Source organism: Elephas maximus, chromosome 8 (assembly GCF_024166365.1).
Source record: "Elephas maximus indicus isolate mEleMax1 chromosome 8, mEleMax1 primary haplotype, whole genome shotgun sequence".
Classification (NCBI taxonomy): domain Eukaryota; kingdom Metazoa; phylum Chordata; class Mammalia; order Proboscidea; family Elephantidae; genus Elephas; species Elephas maximus.
In genome coordinates, this window is record NC_064826.1 from 63,227,169 (window position 1) to 63,248,411 (window position 21,243).

General features: G+C 37.8%; 1 protein-coding gene across 2 annotated transcripts in view; it reads right to left on the bottom strand.

The window, feature by feature from the left end:
* Positions 1–21,243, bottom strand: part of HEPACAM2 (HEPACAM family member 2) — a 43,541-nt gene that overhangs the window by 13,480 nt on the left and 8,818 nt on the right. For both annotated transcript variants that reach the window (XM_049893957.1, XM_049893956.1), the window contains 2 exons: positions 20,346–20,630; positions 337–633 (listed from right to left, as the gene is read on the bottom strand). In XM_049893957.1, coding sequence (XP_049749914.1) covers positions 337–633; positions 20,346–20,630 — 582 coding nt within the window. The remainder of the gene's footprint in view (positions 1–336; positions 634–20,345; positions 20,631–21,243) is intronic.

Consider the following 21,243-nt stretch of genomic DNA (forward strand, 5'->3'; position numbering starts at 1 on the left):
CACCTAATGCAAGAGTAGAGATAAACTCTCTGAATGGTAGCCTGCTTCTCTTATATTCCTGTTTGTAAAATCAGGAAAGCAAGAATGTGTGTTTAGAATTTATTGAATTTTCCTTTTTCTTCACAGCCACTCAGAGACAACAACTGAATTCCCTCCATTCTGTCTTAGGTTTGTGTTCACCCACTCATGGAAACCATGGCTTAGTAAACTCAGGAAAGAGTTTCTTAGAATATCTGAATAACCTCACAATGCTTTTCTCTTTGATATATAGGGGAAGGGCAAGGCCAGCTTGCATTCGTGATTTGTTGGAATCCTTTTCCTTCATGTCACACTTACCTACAGAAGTGATGATAACTGTGAAATGAGTTTCATCTTGTCTTCCAGTTACATTGTTGTAAGCACAGCACACATAGTTAGCTGTCTTCTCGGCTACTTTCTCAGATGCAACTTCCAAGCGAGGCCCGTGCTTAATGACATACGTTGTGTTGTCAGCCCTCCGGATCCAGGAGTAGGTGTTGGGGGGATAAGAGTCAGCAGAACAATCAAATAGGATGGCTTCTCCAAGGTCGATAGTAAACACTTCCCCTACTTTTAGCCCTTTATCAGAATTAACTCGAAGTCCATAAGGCCCATCTGCATTAATATAAAAAGGAAATAAAGGAGTAAAATAAGTAATCATGACATAGTTTTTGAGTTTAGGAGAGCTTAGCAGCATTTTCTTTTTTATTTTTCTTGGAAAATAGCATTTTATTTTCTATGAAAGTATTCATGATAAAATCATGTAGTAAGTCCTTATTTATATTCCCAGTAAATGGATTACATTTTTTTTTTGATATCCAAGAAAAAGGAAATTGTTTGAAATGTGATTGAACTTATTTGAAATAGTAAAAGCCTTGAAACTTAGTATACAGTGTTATAGACACTGGCATCATGATTGTGACATTAAACTTTTGGTAATATATTGTTAAATCTGGAATCTTTTAGACAAAATCTTTCTGAAAGAATAATTGTACTTGAAACTACTTTTACAATAGATCATGGCCACTATTTTCTCTTTGACAATCACACTTTTATATTATCTGTTTTTCTTCTCAGTGCTGGGATAAGTCATGAAAATATTTATAATAGCCATGGTTTGTTTCACACAGAACACAAATCTACACAAATAGACATGTATTCCATATTTTCATGATATTTTAGCAGTTAAGGGGTTTTTAAAATTTCTTCCCCCTAGCTAAGCTTAAGATTCCATTTAGAAAAATACATTTTCAATGTTATTTACAAATATTCATTAATCATTAATAAAACACTTAATCGTGGATTCCCTGTGGTGTTTTCCTTCACACTGGAATAGTCCTAGATCATTTTGCCATTTCTATGGTAACAGATTGCCAGCAGATAAAGCACATTTCCCACAGCTTTCTTTCTGAGGCCACAGAATAAATAGAGAGATTAAAAAATATTCTCTGGTTAGGCAGGTTTTCTCATCCAGTCTAAATCCTGGCTCTTATTATATAAACAAAAACAAACAAACAAAAAACTCTAGTTTTAGGCAGGGGTATTCTTATTTTCCAGCTGATCATAACCAACATTTATGGAGTATTTGCCATTTGCCAGTCACTTTAAGTGCTTATCCAGGTGATGACATTTAACCTTTATGGCAACCACCTGAGGTAGGTGTTATTATTCCTATTGTAAGATGAGGCAACATACACTGAATTTCTTTGCCCACAGTCACATAGCTATTAAACAGCAGAGCTGGGACTCTAAAATATATGCATTTTTTTTTTACTACCTTCCTTAAAAAAAATAAAATGTAAGTGGTATAACTTACTATATCAGAATCCTCTCGTTGTCTATGTTATTAATTCTACAATAAGCTACAATCTAGCTATTTATTACTTCTATAATCAATAAAAATATATATTTAAGAGATACCAAGAGTAATACAATATATTTAGTATATGAGAGAAAAAAAGGTTTTTAGTTCCTGCTGTCAAAGATTTTCTGTACTGTATAAGGTGTTTGTGAATGATTAGCTCCGTGATGGCCTAATCTCAAAGGTCCTGATTAAGAAAAAAAAAAAAAAAGTACTGACTATTCATTCAGCTCTCATAGTATAGAATAGTACAATGTAATGAGTAAACGTTAGGTTAACTGTATTGAATCATGAGTCTGTCAATCATTAGTCCAGTGTTCTTGAGGAAGTCATTTAAACTTTTTGGTCTCACTCTCCTAACATTAACATAAAGAGATTAGACTAAATGATTGATTGCTAAGGCTCCTTTTACCTTCAAAGCACCACGGTTCTTGCCACGCTAAAGCGATTTTGGATACTGGCAAGCCAACCTTAAGTTCCCGTTGTGGTTCTCTATTAAGTCAGTATTTTCTGACCAATGCATCGCTGAGGAAACACATTTCCTAAGATATCACAGAAATTGAAGATGCAAAGCAATGAATTACATTTAGCTAAGGAACATATACTGTACACATACTGCTTTCTAAAGACATACAGAAATGTGAAAGAACTCTATAGATTTATATCATTATGTATACCTAAAATAAGCCCCTAGGTGGCATGAGGGACAGATTACCAATAAGCAAGGTAAGTACATGCCTGAGGCATCAAAAAAACAGGGGCACTAGTTGTCTAAAGCAAAGGCCCATAGATGTCAAGCAGATAGGACACGAGGAAAAGCGAAGGCCGCAGTGGAAGGGAACTGGCAGGGCACTAAATGAAAATGATGCCAGCTCCAGTGTGTGAGAATGTGCCGGCTAGAAACAAAGTTCACACAGGGTCACGAGGTTGCCGATGCATAAGGTTGTTTAAGCTTTGAGGCCCCTACCACCTCAACACCTTCATTAACATCTGTCTGCTACGGTCCCCTCTCAAGTAATTGAAACTCCTTATCTTGGTGAGTCTCTTGGGAATATACTATTTCTTTCTGATAAACAGGAGTTGGGGGTGAATCGTTGAGACTAACTCTTGCTACATTCACCCACTATGCAACTGGATCCAACACAAGTGGTTACTGGGCAAGGACGGAGTATATTAACAGATAACAGGTCTCTGATCCATTTGGAAAGAACCATTTTGTATATCTGTCATAGATTGAATTATGTCCCCCCAAAAATGTGTGTATCAACTTCATTAGGGCCATACTGCCCAGTATTGAGTGGTTGTCCTATATTTTGTGATTGTAATTTTATGTTAAAAGGATTAGGGTGGGATTATAACACCACCCTCAATCAGGTCATCTCCCTGGTCCAAGGTAAAGAGAGTTTCCCTGGGGTGTGGCTTGCACCACCATTTCTTTCTTAAGAGGTAAAAGGAAAGGGAAGCAAGCAGAGAGTTGGGGACCTCATACCACCAAGAAAGCAGCACCAGAAGCAGAGCATGTCCTTTGGACCCGGGGTCCCTGAGCCTGAGAAACTCCTTGACCATGGGAAGATTGAGGACAAAGACCTTCTTCCAGAGCCGACAGAGACAGAAAGCCTTCCCCTGGAGCTGATGCCTTGAATTTGGGACCTTTAGCCTACTTTACCGTGAGAAAATAAATTTCTCTTTGTTAAGACATCCATGTCTGCTGATCTAGCAACTCCATCTAGGAGGTCCAGCGATGCCTTTTGCCATGATACAAACACAAGGGTATTCTCTTGCACATGTCCTGGTAACCAATGGAAACCTCAGTCCCGGATGACGTGAAAAAGTGAGGGAACTCGAATAGGTCCACCATCACAATGACCTCAGTTAAGTTGCTTTTTAACTGTATAGCCTTTATGTACAGAGTTACGTCCTAAGTTTTATAAACAATAATATTATAACTTTAAAATATGCTTGGCATACACGTGGATGCAATCTAGCCTACATTTAATATAGCACTAACATGGGTAATAATTTAATACTAACATAGCAAATGTCCAAAAACTACTGGAAATATTAGTATTTATCTAACACGAGAAGCTTTAATCTATGTATCAAGTGAGTTTAATTTTTTATTGTCTGTTGTGTGGGACACAGTGCTTGATGTTACTCTATATATGCTAATAAACAAAGTATTAGGCACATTAAAAGATGACACAAAATTCAATATTTATTTATTGTGCAAAATATGTTTCTGTTTTGTGACAATGAGTGTGTTTCTAAATTCATCTTCCAAAAAGCAACAAAGGGCATTTATCAGAACATTAAATTTATATTTTATCAGAATATCTACGTCTCTCTGTGTAAGGAAATTGAACAATTTCTTGAGAGAATAAATTAAATGAATACTTAGATCATAAAAATTTTAAAGGTGTATTTTATTTACTATTTCCCTTCAGACTTTCTTGTAAGAAATTGATTGATATTGTTATGACTCACAAAACAAACTTGCTTGTCAGGAAGTGGTGCTATTGTGACACCAATTATGTATGGATCTCCAAATACAGGAGTTGAACAATTACACAAAGAAATAAAATGTACATTTTATACATTTTGTATAACAACTATATTTTCCTTTTTATTTTGGACCAATTGGGCATAAGCTGAGTTCAATTCTCTCTCATCAACCACATAAGAACGTGCCAGTGGCACAATAATCATGTGAATTGTGACATATTTAGTATTGCCCTGAGCAAGCGAACCAAAACAGGTCTTCAGATTGAGCACACTCTTGTATTTGTATCATGCTGTTTGTGATAACTCTTGCCCCTGTCAAGAATCAGCAGTAGTCCAATGAACTGTGAAGACTTAGCATCAAAGGATGGAAAGTGAGTGCACAAGTTTTTAAGTATCATTTTCAGGCAAAAAACACTTCTAGAGATCTGCGAAGGAGCTGCCAACAAACATCGTACAACTTACTTACAACTTACTTTGTAAGTACTATTTCTTTTGACTATCTGACCTGAAGAACAAAATTATATGTTCCATATCAATTTTTTTACTTACTAATTTTCAAATATAAATTTTTGTGTTAATGTTCAAATTCGAATGCAAATTTTATTAATTTTTAATTATTCAAATTTATTTGCTACGGTAGAACCAAATTTAAAAAGTGATAAAATTTTATATCCTGATACAATGAAACAGCAACAACTAAGTGGAGTGCAAAAACGAAAGCACATAGAAGATAATAAAAACAGGATTTGTGAATCCCTAGAGACAATTCCAAAATTAACTTCCTTTTTAAAACATAATGGATCAGAAGAGGCTTCTTCCAATGAACACTCAAGTTTAATGAATACAAATTGTTCTATTTGTACCACTAGTGCTGAAATTACTAATAGCATTATGAATATAACAGAATTTGTTTCAAATTCTGCATCCATTCCTTGCTGTTGTAAAAGAAACAATGGTGTAGAAAGTGAAACTATTTTAAAATCTGAAATTGTCACATCAGCAGACTCCATAAATAACAGAAATACAGAGTCTACTTTGTGGAATAATTTTTCTACTAATGATGTAAATTATTGGATAGAAAGAGGGCCAAGTGATTGTCAACATCATAGTGGACCATTTGAAAATTCGAATCAAAAATTTCTGGATGATAAACAGACAAGGTTTGTAGCCAGAACATATTTCTAGGATGCAAAGCTAATGGTGAAAATTGTAAGAGGGAGTGGTTACTGTATTCTCTGTCAATCGGCTCCACATAATGTTTTGTTTGCAAACTATTCAGTCCTAAATCATTTAATTCTTAATTTGCTATGGATGGATCGAGATATTGGCACAACTCGAATATGACTGATAAACATGAAAAAAATTCAGTTCACAGAGGTTTCTATGAATTGAATTTATATGTTGTCATATTTAAACCAAAGTCATGGTTTTGGCTTAACTCATGAACTGGAAACACAAACTAATGAAGACTGTCACTACTGAAAGCCGATTTGCAATGCATTGTTGCTGTCATTATAACAATCGCTGAACATAGACTATCTTTTCAAAGCAGAAATGAAGTATTTGAGTCCTCACAGAATGGAAATTTGGGGAGGTTTACTTGAACTTGTTGTGAAGCTTGATCCATCTTTACCAGGTCATATCTCAAAATACAGTAACACAGGAAAGGGCAACGTATTGTATATGATTAAAACAATGTGTGAAGAATTAATAAACTTAATAAGTGATAAAGTTTGATCAACTATTTTTGGTAAAATAAGTATAGCTCTATATTTTAGTTTGTCTGTATATTCCATTACTGTTCTGCCATACAGATCAGCTAAATATTGTTTTAAGATACATATCCCCAACAGAGGAAAACCCTGGTGGTGTAGTAGTTAAGAGCTACGGCTACTAACTAAAAGGTCAGCAGTTCAAATCCATCAGGCACTCCTTGGAAACCCTATGGGGCAGTTCTGCTGTGTCCTATAGGGTCACTATGAGTCAGAATCTACTCAATGGCAACGGGTTTGGTTCTGGTTTATCTCCAACAGATAGAAAGCTTGCTGAGCAACTTATCATATTTACTAGTTTAAAAAGTCATGGCAGTGAAGGAATTGCAAATCAAGTACTTTTCTATTTATGTGAAGTTTGCAAAATTGATTTTTCTAAGTGCAGAGGCCAGTTCTATGACAATGTTGCCAATATGTCAGGACTTTATAAAGGCATGAAGAGAAAATTTTAGAGTGTAATGAATATGCCATTTTCATACCATGTGCTGCGCATTCACATAACCTTGTAGGACGCAGTACAGTAAATGGTTGTCTGAAATCATTGTTTCTACTGTTCAGTTACTCTGTATATTTTTTGCTCCCTCTACTCACCAATGGGCAGTGCTTAAAACATATTTCAACAATGATTAAGTATTAAAATATCTTTCTAATACACGTTGGGAAGGGCATCCTGTAGCAACAAGCGCAATCCTGGAATTCTACACTCAGGTTCTAGGCGCCTTAGAAAATATTGCTGAAGACCAGACACAAAAAGGTGATACCAAAAGAGAAGCTGAAAACGTCACCAACAAACTGAAACACTAGCATATGTATTTATGTTGGTTATATGGAATTATATATTGCAGCAATTTCATCAGATGAGTCAAGCTCTCCAAGATTCAGAAGTAAATTTAAAGGCGTGCACAAATCTACTAGTCATTAACAGAGTATTTACATAATTTAAAAGAAGACTTTGAAAATTTGAAAACATAACAAAACAAATACTGACAAATAATGATTATCAAGCAGTTCACCATTGCAGAAGCATTAGAAAGAAATAAGTAAATGACAGTACCCTGAGATATGACAGTACCTTAGTTCCCTGCATCCACTAAAAATTTTATAATCCAGTTCCTCTCATTCTGCTAAAACGGCATATGTCACTTTTGCATTCAATTGCTGGTATTACAGTTGCATTTAAAAATAAATCACATCATGGATAGCTAAGACACACACACACACACACACGCACACACAGGCACACATGCATGTATATATATAACTCACATATCCTGTTAGAACGCATGTGTAAGCAGAGGAGGGGGCACCACAGATTATCAGTGTTTAAGGCCCTCACATGCCTTAATCCAGCCCTGAGTGACACAAACAGTTGGTGTTCTCCTGCTAAGCTAAAGGTTGGTAGTTCAAACCCACCCAGCAGTACTGTGGAAGAAAAATCCTGGCAATCTGTTTCCTTTAAAATTATAGCCAAGAAAACCCTATGGAGCGGTTCTACTCCACAACACATGGAACTACCATGAGTAGGAATGAACTTGATGGCAACCAACAACAATAACTATGACACATGAAATTACACCGCTTCAAAAAAGCAAACATAGACGTTAGTATCTCCCCATTTAAAATAATCAGGAAATGGAGATAGAGGTTTAAATGAAGAGAAGTGGATGCCCTTTTGTTGTGACTCCACTAAAACCCTATCATACTGTTCTCTCATTTCAGGATGTGGTATGGCCTCAGATGAGACCACTGCGACAAAGTGCTTTAGAACTGTGCCTTGTAAAATAGAGCCCTCTTATTTTGAATTCTACTAAATGGTAAGTAGTGTAGCAGGAATGAAAATTTACTTCCACTCACTCAACCAAAATCAGCAGAAAGATACTGTTCTAGGCATTACAAGGGAATTTGAGATGTTGAAGACATGGTTCCTGTGGCTGCTATCTCAAGCCTGTGCAATAGCAGGATCCCTTCAAATTGTCAGCATTGACAGAATGTTAGGTAAGCAAACGCCACCTACCAGGAGGGCACTGGTCATAGTTCACATAGAAAGAATCTAAGGAGAGGGGAGGAGTCAACTGAGGTTTGAAACTTCCAGGAACCCAAGTCTGTGCACAAAAACAAAAGTCTGAGAGCCTTTCTGAGAACAAAGTGAGGTAGGCTTGAAAAAGAAGTGTGATCATAGAAATACAGCTTTTTAGGGCCACATAAACCAGAGACTCCATCAACCTTAGATGGAAAGAGCTAGATGGTGCCCCGCTACCACCAATGACTGCCCTAACCAGGAACACAACAGAGAATCCCTGATGTAGCAGGAGAGAAGTGGGAATCAGAACTCGAATTCTGGTAAAAAGACCAGACTTAATGATCTGACTGAGACTGGAGGGACCCCAGAGGACAAGGCCCCCAGACTTTCTGTTAGCCCCAAACTAAAACCATTTCCAAAGCCAGCAAAGATTAAACTGCTTCTTAGCTCAAGTAGACACATTTTGTATGTGGGCAGCTCCTGTCTGGAGGAGAGATGAGAAGGCAGAGGGGGACAGAAGCTGGTTGAATGGACATGGGAAATACAGGGTGAAGAGAAGGAGTGTGCTGTCACATTACAGGGAGAGCAACTAGGGTCACATAACAATGTGTATATAAGTTTTTGCATGAGAAACTGACTTGAATTGTAAATTCCCACTTAAAGCACAATAAAAAAAGAGAGAGAGAGAAAAAAAAAGAAATACAGCCTTTGAGTTTGGGTCTCTGTGTTCCCCTTGGTCTTTGGGACTTACAGAATGTGAATATAAAAACAAATTCCATGACATAGATGACATAGTTATGGATGCTTCCTAGACACAACTAAACACGTCATGGGATTGGTTTAGAACCATTGTCTCGCGGTGCAACTCAGGCAACTGGCATAGTATAGTCCATAAAGACGATGTTCTACATCCTAGTTTGATGAGTAGCATCCGGGGTTTTAAAAGCTTGCGAGCGGCCATCTAAGACACAACAATTAGTCTCTACTTGTCTAGAGCTAAACAGAAAGAAGGAAACCAAAGACTCAAGAAACTACTCTACAGAACCAATAGTCTACACGAACAACCACATCACCTATCTTGAGACCAGAACTAAATGGTGTCCGGCTAGGACTACTGACCGTTCCCACCAGAGACTCAATAGGTGGTCCCGGATAGAAGGGGAGAAAAATATAGAAAAAACTCAAATTCCTGAAAAAAGTCCAGGCTTACTGGACTGGTAGAGACTAGATGAACTCCTGAGACTATCACCCTGAGATACTTTTTACACTTGGAATTCAAGCCACTCCCAGGGTTCATCTTTCAGCCAAATGGCAGATGGGCCCATAAAATAAATAGTATCACTCAGGAGTACCATGCTCCTTAAAATAATCATCTAGATGAAACCAAATGGTTAACATTTACCTTAGACCAAAGATGAGAAGGCAAGTGGGGACAGGGAAGCTAGATTAATAGAAACAGAACAACCAAAATGCAAATAATGAGAATGCAGGTATAGTATGAAGAATGTAACCAATGTCATTGAACAATATGATTAGAAATTGTTCAATGAAAACCTGATTTCAAACTGTGTAAACTTTCACCAAAAACACAATAAAATAATTTTTAAAAGGTATATATATGTGTTGTGGATCCTAGCCTCTATCCCTATGGTTATGGTCCCATTTGGAAAGGGCTGTCTTTATTACGTTAACAAGGCAAGATTAGTGTGGAGTGCATCTTGAGTTAATTTCTTACAAAATATAAAAGGAGCAGGTTAAGAAAGCAAAGATGGAGGAAGATAGATGCCAAGTCACATGAAAATCACGTAGGAGCAGAGGCTCAAAGGAGCCAGGGACCTTCCTCCAGGACCTTCCACTGTAGCCTGTGCCCTGAATTAGGACTTGAAGCCTCCTCAACTGTGAGAGGATAAATTTGTTTGTTAATGCCAAAAAAAAAAAAAAAACCCAAATTGCATGATAATTTAACAAACATAAAAATAAGCATTATTCCTTCCAAAGCATGTTGACATTACTCAAAACTTTTTTGGGAACTCCTCATTTGGAATTGCCTCAGGACCCTGCAACATAAAAGAATATTCTCAAAAGTGCGAATTCTTCAACTTCCTAGGTTCGGTTTAATTTGTAGAGGAAGCCTGAAGTCATTTAGAGCCAAGGCTGGTGAATAAGGTTGATAAGCCAATTGAACAACATCGCTCCGGTTTAAAACAACACATGCTTCAAAAGAAAGGAATCTGATTCCCTTACCTTATTTTCCCTACTGACGCATATGTTTAGTTTGATTTTGCTATTTCCTCGTTTGCTGGGGTTTATGACTGGCAGTATTTTCTCTCTGTCTTAACTACATGGTATATCTCGGCTTTTCAGAGTCAGTCTCAAACCTCTCAAACCTTCCCGCTCCTGAACCAAAGTCTTTATCCAGTTCCTGGAGCCTATTTAATACCCTGAAGCATTTTAGCTCTTTGTTTCTGATATGATTTCTTAATATGTAACATATTTTATCTGATTATATAAGAAATACATGTTGACTGCAGAAAACCCTGAAAATTCAGAGAAACATAAAGACAAAAAAGAATTGTTTATGATTTCACCATACATTTCAGTGTATGATCTTCTAGTCTTTCTTACACAGAGAAGGAAAATTCAAGTATTTTCCACTAAAATGAGCAACAGAAAAGTGGAAAGACTGCACCCTGAATACTTGTGAGACCCAGAAAAACAAGGTAGCCGGTCGAGTTCCAGCTCTCACAGGTTTATAGATACATATATATATATATTTTTTACATGTATATATTTATGCGTATGTATATACATAGATACATAAGCCTCCACTGCCATTGAGTCGATTCTGACTCATAGCGACCCCATAGCTATAAATGTATATATTTATACATGTAGGTATATATGTATATATCTCATATGACATATTTATCACATATAATATATTTATGTATGAATGGTACATATATATCACAAGGAAATATAATATCACACTCTAATACCGCTTACAATTTACTTTCTTCTGACCACATACCGTGAACTGTGAACACCGTGATTTTGTTATTTCCTTTCTCATTAGCACTTCAGGCTGACCGTCCCTCTAGTCTGAGGTGCAGCCTAACACATTATTCAAGTGAATGAGCAATCCAATTGAACACATTTGGAGCGGTGATTCAACCAGAGTGGCCTCTGACACTGAAGATAAAAGCAGGAGAATAACTCCATTTTGACTTTGGGGTATGGTTCAGTTCTTGCCTTTGGCAGAGAGCTCCCAATAGAAATGAGCCCTTTGCCTCAGGAATGGCTGTTTACTAAATGACTTGTAAAATCACATATCATCTGTTCTCTTTAACAATTTATGGCTGGGCGGGAGCAGTACCTAAATTTCCGTCATGATGCTGCTTGCCATCCTGCTTGGGAGCAGATGGTAAGTATTTACTGTGAATGACCTTTTTTTTTTTTCCTTTAATTTTTATCACTAGGGTTACTTCCCTGCGGCAGTGCCATATGTTGCACACAAAATGCAGTGGCTACTGGGTTATTATTTACAACTGGAGCTGAATGGTATATATATTTCATGAACTGCAAGGGGATATTTGTCTGAATTATTAGTTTGACATTGAATTTCACCAAGGCCAACACCATATTATGACATCATAACTTCATAAATATATGGTCAACCTTGATAGATTTTGTTAGACTTTTTTTTTTTCTGTCAAAAAAAAATATTTCTGCTTTCATGAAAGATACTATCTTGGACACAGTGGCTTAAGAAAACAAGATAGGTGATTCAAGCTGGAATTCTAAATTATGGTACGGACCTTTCTGGTATAATATTATTATAACATTTATTAGATTATTGAGACTTTTTGCTAAAAGTCAGGGAAAAAAGGGGCCAAAATATTAGACCTAAAAAGCTATCCTCTTAGCCTTTAGCCTAAGTAACAATGGAATCTGAAAGGGACATAAAGATAAACTGTTCCAGTTTTTTGTTGTTGTTGTTCCAGTTTAGTCATATTCAAGAAACCTCACTAAGGGATGCAAAAATGAATAATACAGAACTCTTACTTCGGGATGGGGTACTTACGGATGGGAGAGAATCAAGGAAAATATAATGTGGTGAGTACTAGGGGAGAGAGGTGCAAAGGATCATACAGAAGCACTAGTGAGGCTGAAGAGGTGAGACTAAATGGGCAGATGAGCCTTTCTGGAGAATATGATGTGGTGAAGGAAGAGGAGGGGATGGCCACATGAACAAGGAGAAGCAGGAATAACATCAATGAAGGCACATATTCCTAGTTTGCATCGAATGATAAAGACTGTGAACATGTTGATGACATATTGACCAAGAGGATAAATGACAAGTCTTCAGATTATATGTTTTATTTAACTCTTATGGCCCCAAACCAACCACACGACCAAACAACCAACTGACCAAGCAAACAAAAAAACATGGCTAAAGTAGTGATAGCAAGAAAAATTATTAAATTAATGAGTTTGGGCCGTGTTTCTATGTATTATGTGATGGGTAATAATTGGTTAGCACAAATGGGATCCTGAAGGTTTGATTTCTGAATCAAAAATAAGCGAACAAATTAATAAATCGGTTAATTAATTAATATGAGATATTGACCAAATGAAGTTTTCTGCATTTGAATGTAAAAATAATCAAGAAAATAAATTAATAATACTATGTTCACAATTACCACTGAGTCAAGATCTTTCTTAAATCATGTAAATAACTCATCTTTACAATGTGTAAACAGAAGCCAGATTTATAAATTTTCTAAATGCTCTTCGTTTTACTATCTGTCATTGGTCTTTATTCATGATAGAAATTCCCGTATGAGGTTTCCATAAGCTATGGCTGAAAGAATGTAAAAAAGAAATTTGGTATAAACTGTAGGTGGAAGATGTGTTCTGTGAAATCTGAATTTAACATTCAAATTGGGATATTTTAATTCTTTCAAATAACACAAAAAAGCAAGGAAGTTTAGAAATTTAAAGCATAAAATGTAATGCTTACAGGTGTTAGTTCTTATGGTCCTAAACCAACCAACCAACCACCCAACCAACCACCCAACCAACCACCCAACCAACCACCCAACCACCCCCCAACCACCCACCCAACCACCCCCCCAACCACCCCCCCAACCAACCAACCAACCAACCAACCCAACCACCCCCACAACCAACCAACCAACCAACCAACCAACCAACCAACCAACCAACCAACCAACCAACCAACCAACCAACCAACCAACCAACCAACCAACCAACCAACCAAAACAAACACAACTAAAGCAGTGATAGCTTTCTACTTTATGATTATCCCTACATTTTTATCTCTCTCTCTACTACATATGCATATCAACATATTCTGTGATGATATTGAGATTGGTGTACAGACTTGAGCATATTGAAAGAAAGATCTTATTTTCCCTTTGCTAGATGAAAATAAACTGCATAGCAAAGAGAAGTGTATTTATAGATGTAAACAATATACCCTATGCCTGTAATTTTTTATGCAATTTCCCTCAGGATTTTTTCATTTAAATCTATGGCCAGAGTTTCAAGGTAGGTAGATAGATGGATAGATAGATAGATATAAGAAAGAATTAATGCAAAGAAAATATTTTAATGGATAAAAATAAAGTAGTATGTTATAGTATGTTACATTAAAGAATTGTAATGTTTGAGGAAGAAAAAGTGCTCAAGTTACTCTTTCAGTTTTATTTTTGCAGGTATCTTCTAAATTATCCAGATTTTCCATAATTTTTCTGCCATGTTGCCAGCTATGTCAGCATCATTTTGGCCCAAAGGGAAAAAAGAAAAACAGCTAACATTATTGAGTTGTTCTCTTGTACTGCTCACTCACTTCTCTATACATAAAATCTTAATACTTTCTGCACCCCTTCAGAGAGGTATCAGCATTGTACTGGGAACAGTATCTATAAAAAGATGAGAAAAATAGTGCACAGAAAGGGAAGTCACTTGCACACACTAATAATGATAGAGCCAGGGCTTTAACCCAGGCAGTGTGAATTTACAGCTCAGGCTCATAACCATTGTGCTATCCACTTGACTCTCCAAATGACACAGTGTTAAGTAAGGTACCTGGTCTAAACAAAACATAATCAGGTTTTCTGAAGTGACCAAGGAATATTCCAACACAACCTCACTCCCTGTTGTCTCACATCACATTGACAGATGTTTCCTTGACCTTAATATTCATTAGATGATGCCTGGCTGGTTAAATAGCCTGTTTTGCATTTTCTACCTTTTTATATGAATGAAAACCAGGAAAAGTAAAAACACATTGTTTTACCCCAAAATAAATAATAATCTAAGGATGTGTCTACATGGTCCTGATGTGATCCAATTTGTCTGCTTATGTTTCCTTGACAACTTCAATCTTTTCTCCATTTATCATGATGTTACTCGTTGGTCCAGTTGTGAGAGTTTTCGTTTTCTTTCTGTTGAGGTGCAATCCATACTGAAGACTGTGGTCTTTGAACTTCATTAGTAAGTGCTTCAAGTCCTCTTCACTTTCAGCAAGCAAGGTTGTGTCATCTGCATAACGCAGGTTGTTAATGAGTCTTCCTCCAATCCTGATGCCCCATTCTTCTTTATGTTGTCCAGCTTCTCGGATTATTTGCTCAGCATACAGATTGAATAGGTATGGTGAAAGAATACAATCCTGACGCACAGCTTTCCTGACTTTAAACCGATCAGTATCCCCTTGTTCTGTCCAAACAACTGCCTCTTGATCTATGTACACATTCCTCATGAGCACAATTAAGTGTTCTGGAACTCCCATTCTTCGCAATGTTATCCATAATTTGTTATGATCCACAGTCGAATGCCTTTGCATAGTCAATAAAACAGAGGTAAACATCCTTCTGGTATTCTCTGCTTTCAGCCAGGATCCATCTGACATCAGCAGTGATATCCCTGGCTCCATGTCCTCTTCTGAAACCGGCCCGAATTTCTGGCAGTTCCCTGTCGATATACTGCTGCAACTGCTTTTGAATGATCTTCAGCAAAATTTTGCTTGCATGTGATATTAACGATATTGTTCTATAATTTCCACATTCGGTTGGATCACCTTTCTTGGAAATAGGCATAAATATGGATCTCTTCCAGTCAGTTGGCCAGGAAGCTGTCTTCCATATTTCTTATCATAGACAAGTGAGTACCTCCAGCACTGCATCCGTTTGTTGAAACATCTCAATTGATATTCCATCAATTCTGGAGCCTTGTTTTTTGCCAATGCCTTCAGAGCAGCTTGGAATTCTTCCTTCAATACCATCGGTTCCTGATCACATGCCACCTCTTGAAATGGTTGAACATTGACTAATTCTTTTTGGTATAATGACTCTGTGTATTACTTCCATCTTCTTTTGATGCTTCCTGCATCATTTAATATTTTCCCCATAGAGTCCTTCACTATTGCAACTTGAGGCTTGCATTTGTTCCTCAGTTCTTTCAGCTTGAGAAATGCCGAGCGTGTTCTTCCCTTTTGGTTTTCCATCTCCAGCTCTTTGCACATGTCATTATAATACTTTGTCTTCTGCAGCCACCCTTTGAAGTCATCTGTTCAGTTCTTTTACTTCAATTCTTCCTTTTGCTTTAGCTGCTCGACGCTCAAGAGCAAGTTTCAGAGTCTCCTCTGACATCCATCTTGGTCTTTTCTTTTTTCTCCTGTCTTTTCAATGACCTCTTGCTTTCTTCATGTATGATGTTCTTGATGTCATTCCACAACTCGTCTGGTCTTTGGTCACTAGTGTTCAATGCATCAAATCTATTCTTCAGATGGTCTCTAAATTCAGGTGGGATATACTCAAGGTCATATTTTGGCTCTCATGGGCTTGCTCTGATTTTCTTCAGTTTCAGCTTGAACGTGCATATGAGGAATTGATGGTCTGTTCCACAGTCAGCCCCTGGCCTTGTTCTGACTGATGATATTGAGCTTTTCTATTGCCTCTTTCCTCAGATGTAGTCAATTTGATTTCTGTGTGTTCCATCTGGCAAGGTCCATGTGTATAGTCGCCGTTTATGTTGGTGAAAGAAGGTATTTGCAATGAAGAAGTCGTTGGTCTTGCAAAATTCTATCATTCGATCTCCGGCATTGTTTCTATCACCAAGGCCATATTTTCCAACTACTGATCCTTCTTCTTTGTTTCCAACTTTCTCATTCCAATCGCCAGTAATTATCAATGCATCTTGATTGCATGTTCGCTCAATTTCAGACTGCAGCAGCTGATAAAAATCTTCTTTCTTCATCTTTGGCCCTAGTGGTTGGTGCGTAAATTTGAATAATAGTTGTATTAACTGGTCTTCCTTGTAGGCATATGGGTATTATCCTATCACTGACAGCATTGTACTTCAGGATAGATCTTGAATCGTTCTTTTTTGACGATGAATGCGACACCATTCCTCTTTAAGTTGTCATTCCCAGCATAGTAGGCTATATGATTATCTGATTCAAAATGGTCAATACCAGTCCATTTCAGCTCACTAATGCCTAGGATGTGGATCTTCAAGTGTTCCATATCGTTTTTGACAACTTCCAATTTTCCTTGATTCATACTTTGTACATTGCATGTTCAAATTATTAATGGATGTTTGCAGCTGTTTCTTCTCATTTTGAGTTGTGCCACATCAGCAGATGAAGGTCCCGAAAGCTTTACTCCATCCACGTCATTAAGGCGGACTCTTCTTTGAGGAGGCAGCTCTTCCCCAGTCAACTTTTGAGTGCCGTCCAACCTGGAGGCTCATCTTCCAGCACTATATCAGACAATGTTCTGCTGCTATTCATAAGGTTTTCAGTGGTGAATGCTTTTCAGAAGTAGACTGCTGTGTCCTTCTTCCTAGTCTGTCTTAGTCTGGAAGCTCAGCTGAAACTTGTCTTCCATTGGTGACCCTGCTGGTATCTGAACTCCGATGGCATAGCTTCCAGCATCACAGCAACACACAAGCCCCCACAGTATGACAAACTAACAGACACATACGGGTGCTTCTCCTATACCGCAGTCAAATTAAATAATCCATGAAGATTTTTATTTCTATGTAAAAAATATTTATCAGAAGAAACACTTTCAAATTACTCTTAGATATGTTTGATCACTGTATATCATTCATAACTGGTGATTTTTCCTCTTTATAAGTGAAGAAATTATATCCTATTTCCCCTTTTTCCTTGTGAAATTATATATATATATACACACACACATATATTTATAGGCTTTACATAATTGTATGAAGTCTGTAATCTATCTTGGAAATGTATGCTCTCTTAACAAACATTTCTTCATCTATTCTACAATGCTATTATGTATTTGTGTTTAAGTATTTAGAAACTATTCTTTTTTCTTATAAAAAAACCCCAGAGCCGTCGAGTCAATTCTGACTCATAGCGACCCTATAGGACAGAGTAGAACTGCCCCACAGAGTTTCCAAGGAGCGCCTGGTGGGTTTGAACTGCTGACCCTTTGGTTAGCAGCACTTAACCACTACACCACCAGGGCTTCCTTTCTTATAAAGACTTTTATTTTTAAGAAATTATTTCAATTTTTCCTCATTGCTTACCAAATAATGTCTGGCTTTCAAAGCTCTCCATAATCTGACTCAAACATATTTATCTGACCATCTATTGTCTCACTGTATCTTGCATTCTGGCTTAACTGGACCATTTGCGATCTACTTGCAGCTCAGCTCTGTGTCTTGGCTCCTGCTGTTTCCATTGCCTGAACTGGTTTTCCCAGACACTGCCACTTGCCCAAACCATATACATTGTTAAAGGCCCAGCTCAAATGTCACTTTCTGCAGGAAAACCTCCCCCTAGCCAGAAGGAACATTTCTATCCTCTGAATTTCTATAGACTGATAATAATGTTATTGTGATGATAATGGACTAACACTTACATGGTACTTACTATAGACCAGTCAGAAACCCTGGTGGCATAGTGGTTAAGTGCTACAGCTGTTAACCAAGAGGTCAGAAGTTCAAATCTGCCAGGCGCTCCTTGGAAACTCTATGGGGCAGTTCTACTCTGTCCTATAGGGTCACTATGAGTCGGAATTGACTCGATGGCAGTGGGTTTGGTTTTTTGGGTTTATAGGCCAGTCAGGAGCTCTGGTTGCACAACGGTTAAGCCCTTGGCTGCTAACCAAAAGGTTGGCGATTCGACCCGCCTGCTCCCCCAGTGGCTGCACAGGAGAAAAGATCCGGCAATTTGTTCCTGTAAAGATTATAGCCTAGGAAACCCCATGGGGCAGTTCTATTCTGTCAAATGAGTTCAGCATGAGTTAAAATTGACTCTGGGACAAGTAACAACAACAGCATAGACCAGTCACTATTCTAAGTACTTTACATATAGTAACAGATTTAATTCTCACAATAACTCTATGAAGTAGATACTACCATTGTCACCATTTTACGGATAAAGAAACAGAGGCCCAGAGAGGTAAGGTAGCACAGTCGCAATTGAATCCAGGCCTTCTGGCTCCAGAGTTCCTATTCTTAAGCACTATACTGTTGTGAGAAGCCCTGGTGATGCAGTGATTAAGAGCTCAGCTGCTAACCAAAAGGTCAGCAGTTCAAATCCACCAACTGCTCCTTGGAAAATCCTATGGGACAGTTCTACTCTGTCCTTTTGGGTCACTATGAGTCAGACTTGACTTGACAGCAATGGGTGTGGTTTTTTGGTTTATGCTTCTTTGCATACTTTCCTATGGCACCTATGGCATTTTATCTGATGCGTTTTATTATGAATATTTTCTGTCTTCTACTAACATATAAGTTAGCTTCCAGCTTCAGAATTCAATAGTTCTATCTTTCTTAGCTTAGTTTGGCTGATTCAAGCAAAACTTCCACGTATACCTGCATCACACCATGGCAATCCTGCTCCCCCCAGCAGTTCGTTTTCCTTTAGGCTGTGTCTGCCCTGCTGCCAGTGCTCAGTTTTTTTCTTAAGCTTTATCTAGTTGAGATAGGCTACATTATGTATATATGCTGGTGCTTTTTTCCAGAATGGATATAACACACGTCTTCCAGATAACTCTATCAGTTATCAGATATGCTTCAATAGAATACAGATATATCGATAATAAAGGCAGCCTCCATTTACTGAGTGCTTGCTTTGTGTCAGTCACTGGCAGTTTTCAGACAATACCTCATTTAATCACAGTAATGAAGTGAGGAAGGAGCCCTGGTGGAGCAGTAGGTAAGTGTATGGCTACTAACCAAAAGGTCAGTGGTTCAAACCCACCAGCAGCTCCATGGGAGAAAGATGTGGCAGTCTGCTTCCGTGAAGATTACAGCATTGGGACCCCTACAGGGCATTTCTACCCTGTCACATGGGGTCGCTATGAGTTGGAATCGACCTGGCAGCAAGCAAAGACAAATGTGGCGAGGTGGTTTTAACTGTCTTGCAGACAAGGCTCAGAAAGATCAAGGAATTTACTTGAGGTCATACAATAATGACAGACCAAGTTTTCCACTTAGATCTGTCTATTAAGCACTTAAATACTAAGCCTCAGTGCCTCTTCCAGTATTATGCAGATATACTTATGAGCGAGTGGATAAATATTCTAAGCTTAATTCTCTTCTCAGGATTCAATCAGCTGAAATACCAGGGGTGAAATGAGTTTTCCCTTGCCGTGCCTCACTTTTCTTGTAAAGCTGCTGTTTGCAGCTATGCTCTCTGTGGTAATTGATAAGACTTTTCAACCTGATAGGCCATTGGTTCTCAGTGGGAAGAGGTTTTGCTCCCCAGATGACACTTGTCAATAGGGGTTAAGTGTTTGGTCGCTAACCAAAAGATCAGTAGTTTGAATCCACCAACAGCTACTTGGAAACCCTATGGGGCAATTCTACCAGCCACCCCTTGGAGACCAATAGAAATGAGATCACACAGTGGATGAAATCATAAATGTATCCTGAAAGTTCCTGGCCATTACTTAATTTGATCTCCAAGAAATAGGATTGTGCTGCTGAATATATTTCATGACAAGACAGTGCTTAGGAAGTATGCTTAGAACTAGTGTTGAACTACAACAATGGTAAAAAACAAAGGACAGCTGATGTTGATATTTCCCATAACTGCCTCTTTGAGACTTTCCCAGAAGAAAACTCATGAATAGTTAAAACAAACAAACAAACAAAAACTTACAATATATGGTGGGAATAATGATGTCACTCTCCATTTCACTGACGGGGTTCTTCACCAGGCAACTGTAATTTCCAATGTCTCCCTTAGTCACTGGAGTAATATGAAGAGTGTTGTTTTGGGGAGAAAAAGAGTAGGTGGAGCTGCTATGGACAGGTCTCCCATTTTTTAGCCACTGGTAAACCAGCCGGGTGCCACCTTCTACCAGGCACATCAGGGTCATGTTCCCCACATACTCCACTGCCCCAGAGGAAGGCTGAGTCTGTACCACCGGTTTTGTGACAGGATCTACAATAGTAAGAGAAATAGAAATACTTTTGGCCACTCATAAAACTATAATAAAACTCTTTCAAACATTGAAATCTGAGGGAATAGATTCCAAAGTTTTATATTCTGTAAATATAGGCAGTTTAGGCAATAATCAAAGAAGAGAATAAAGAGACATGGATGATGCAAAATGATGAAATATTAAAAAAAAATTTATAGTCAGAGATAAACAAATTATAGAACTCACTCTTCAAGGATTCTCTAACAAAATCTTTTACTTTATAGAGAATGTTATTAGTGGTAGAGAACTCCAGCTCCCTGACCTCCTGTTCATTGTGCTTTCCCCAACTAATGTACAAAATTTATGTGGTATTCCCCTCTCTTGACTTGTCCTAGTGACCCAGTAGCAGCAGATTGGGGTGGGGTGGGGAACCCAAATTTCTTTGCACCATCTGCAAATGCACAGTTCATATATGTGGTGCTGTATGGGAATTGAGGGATTGTTTTAGAGAATCACTGTGCACCACTTACTTTTCCTTCCGTGTAAGTAAATTAATTATGTGTTTTCAATTGCTTTGTGTTTGTGTTGCAACATTATATTAACCACTTTAACAAACCAAAGCCTACAATTCTA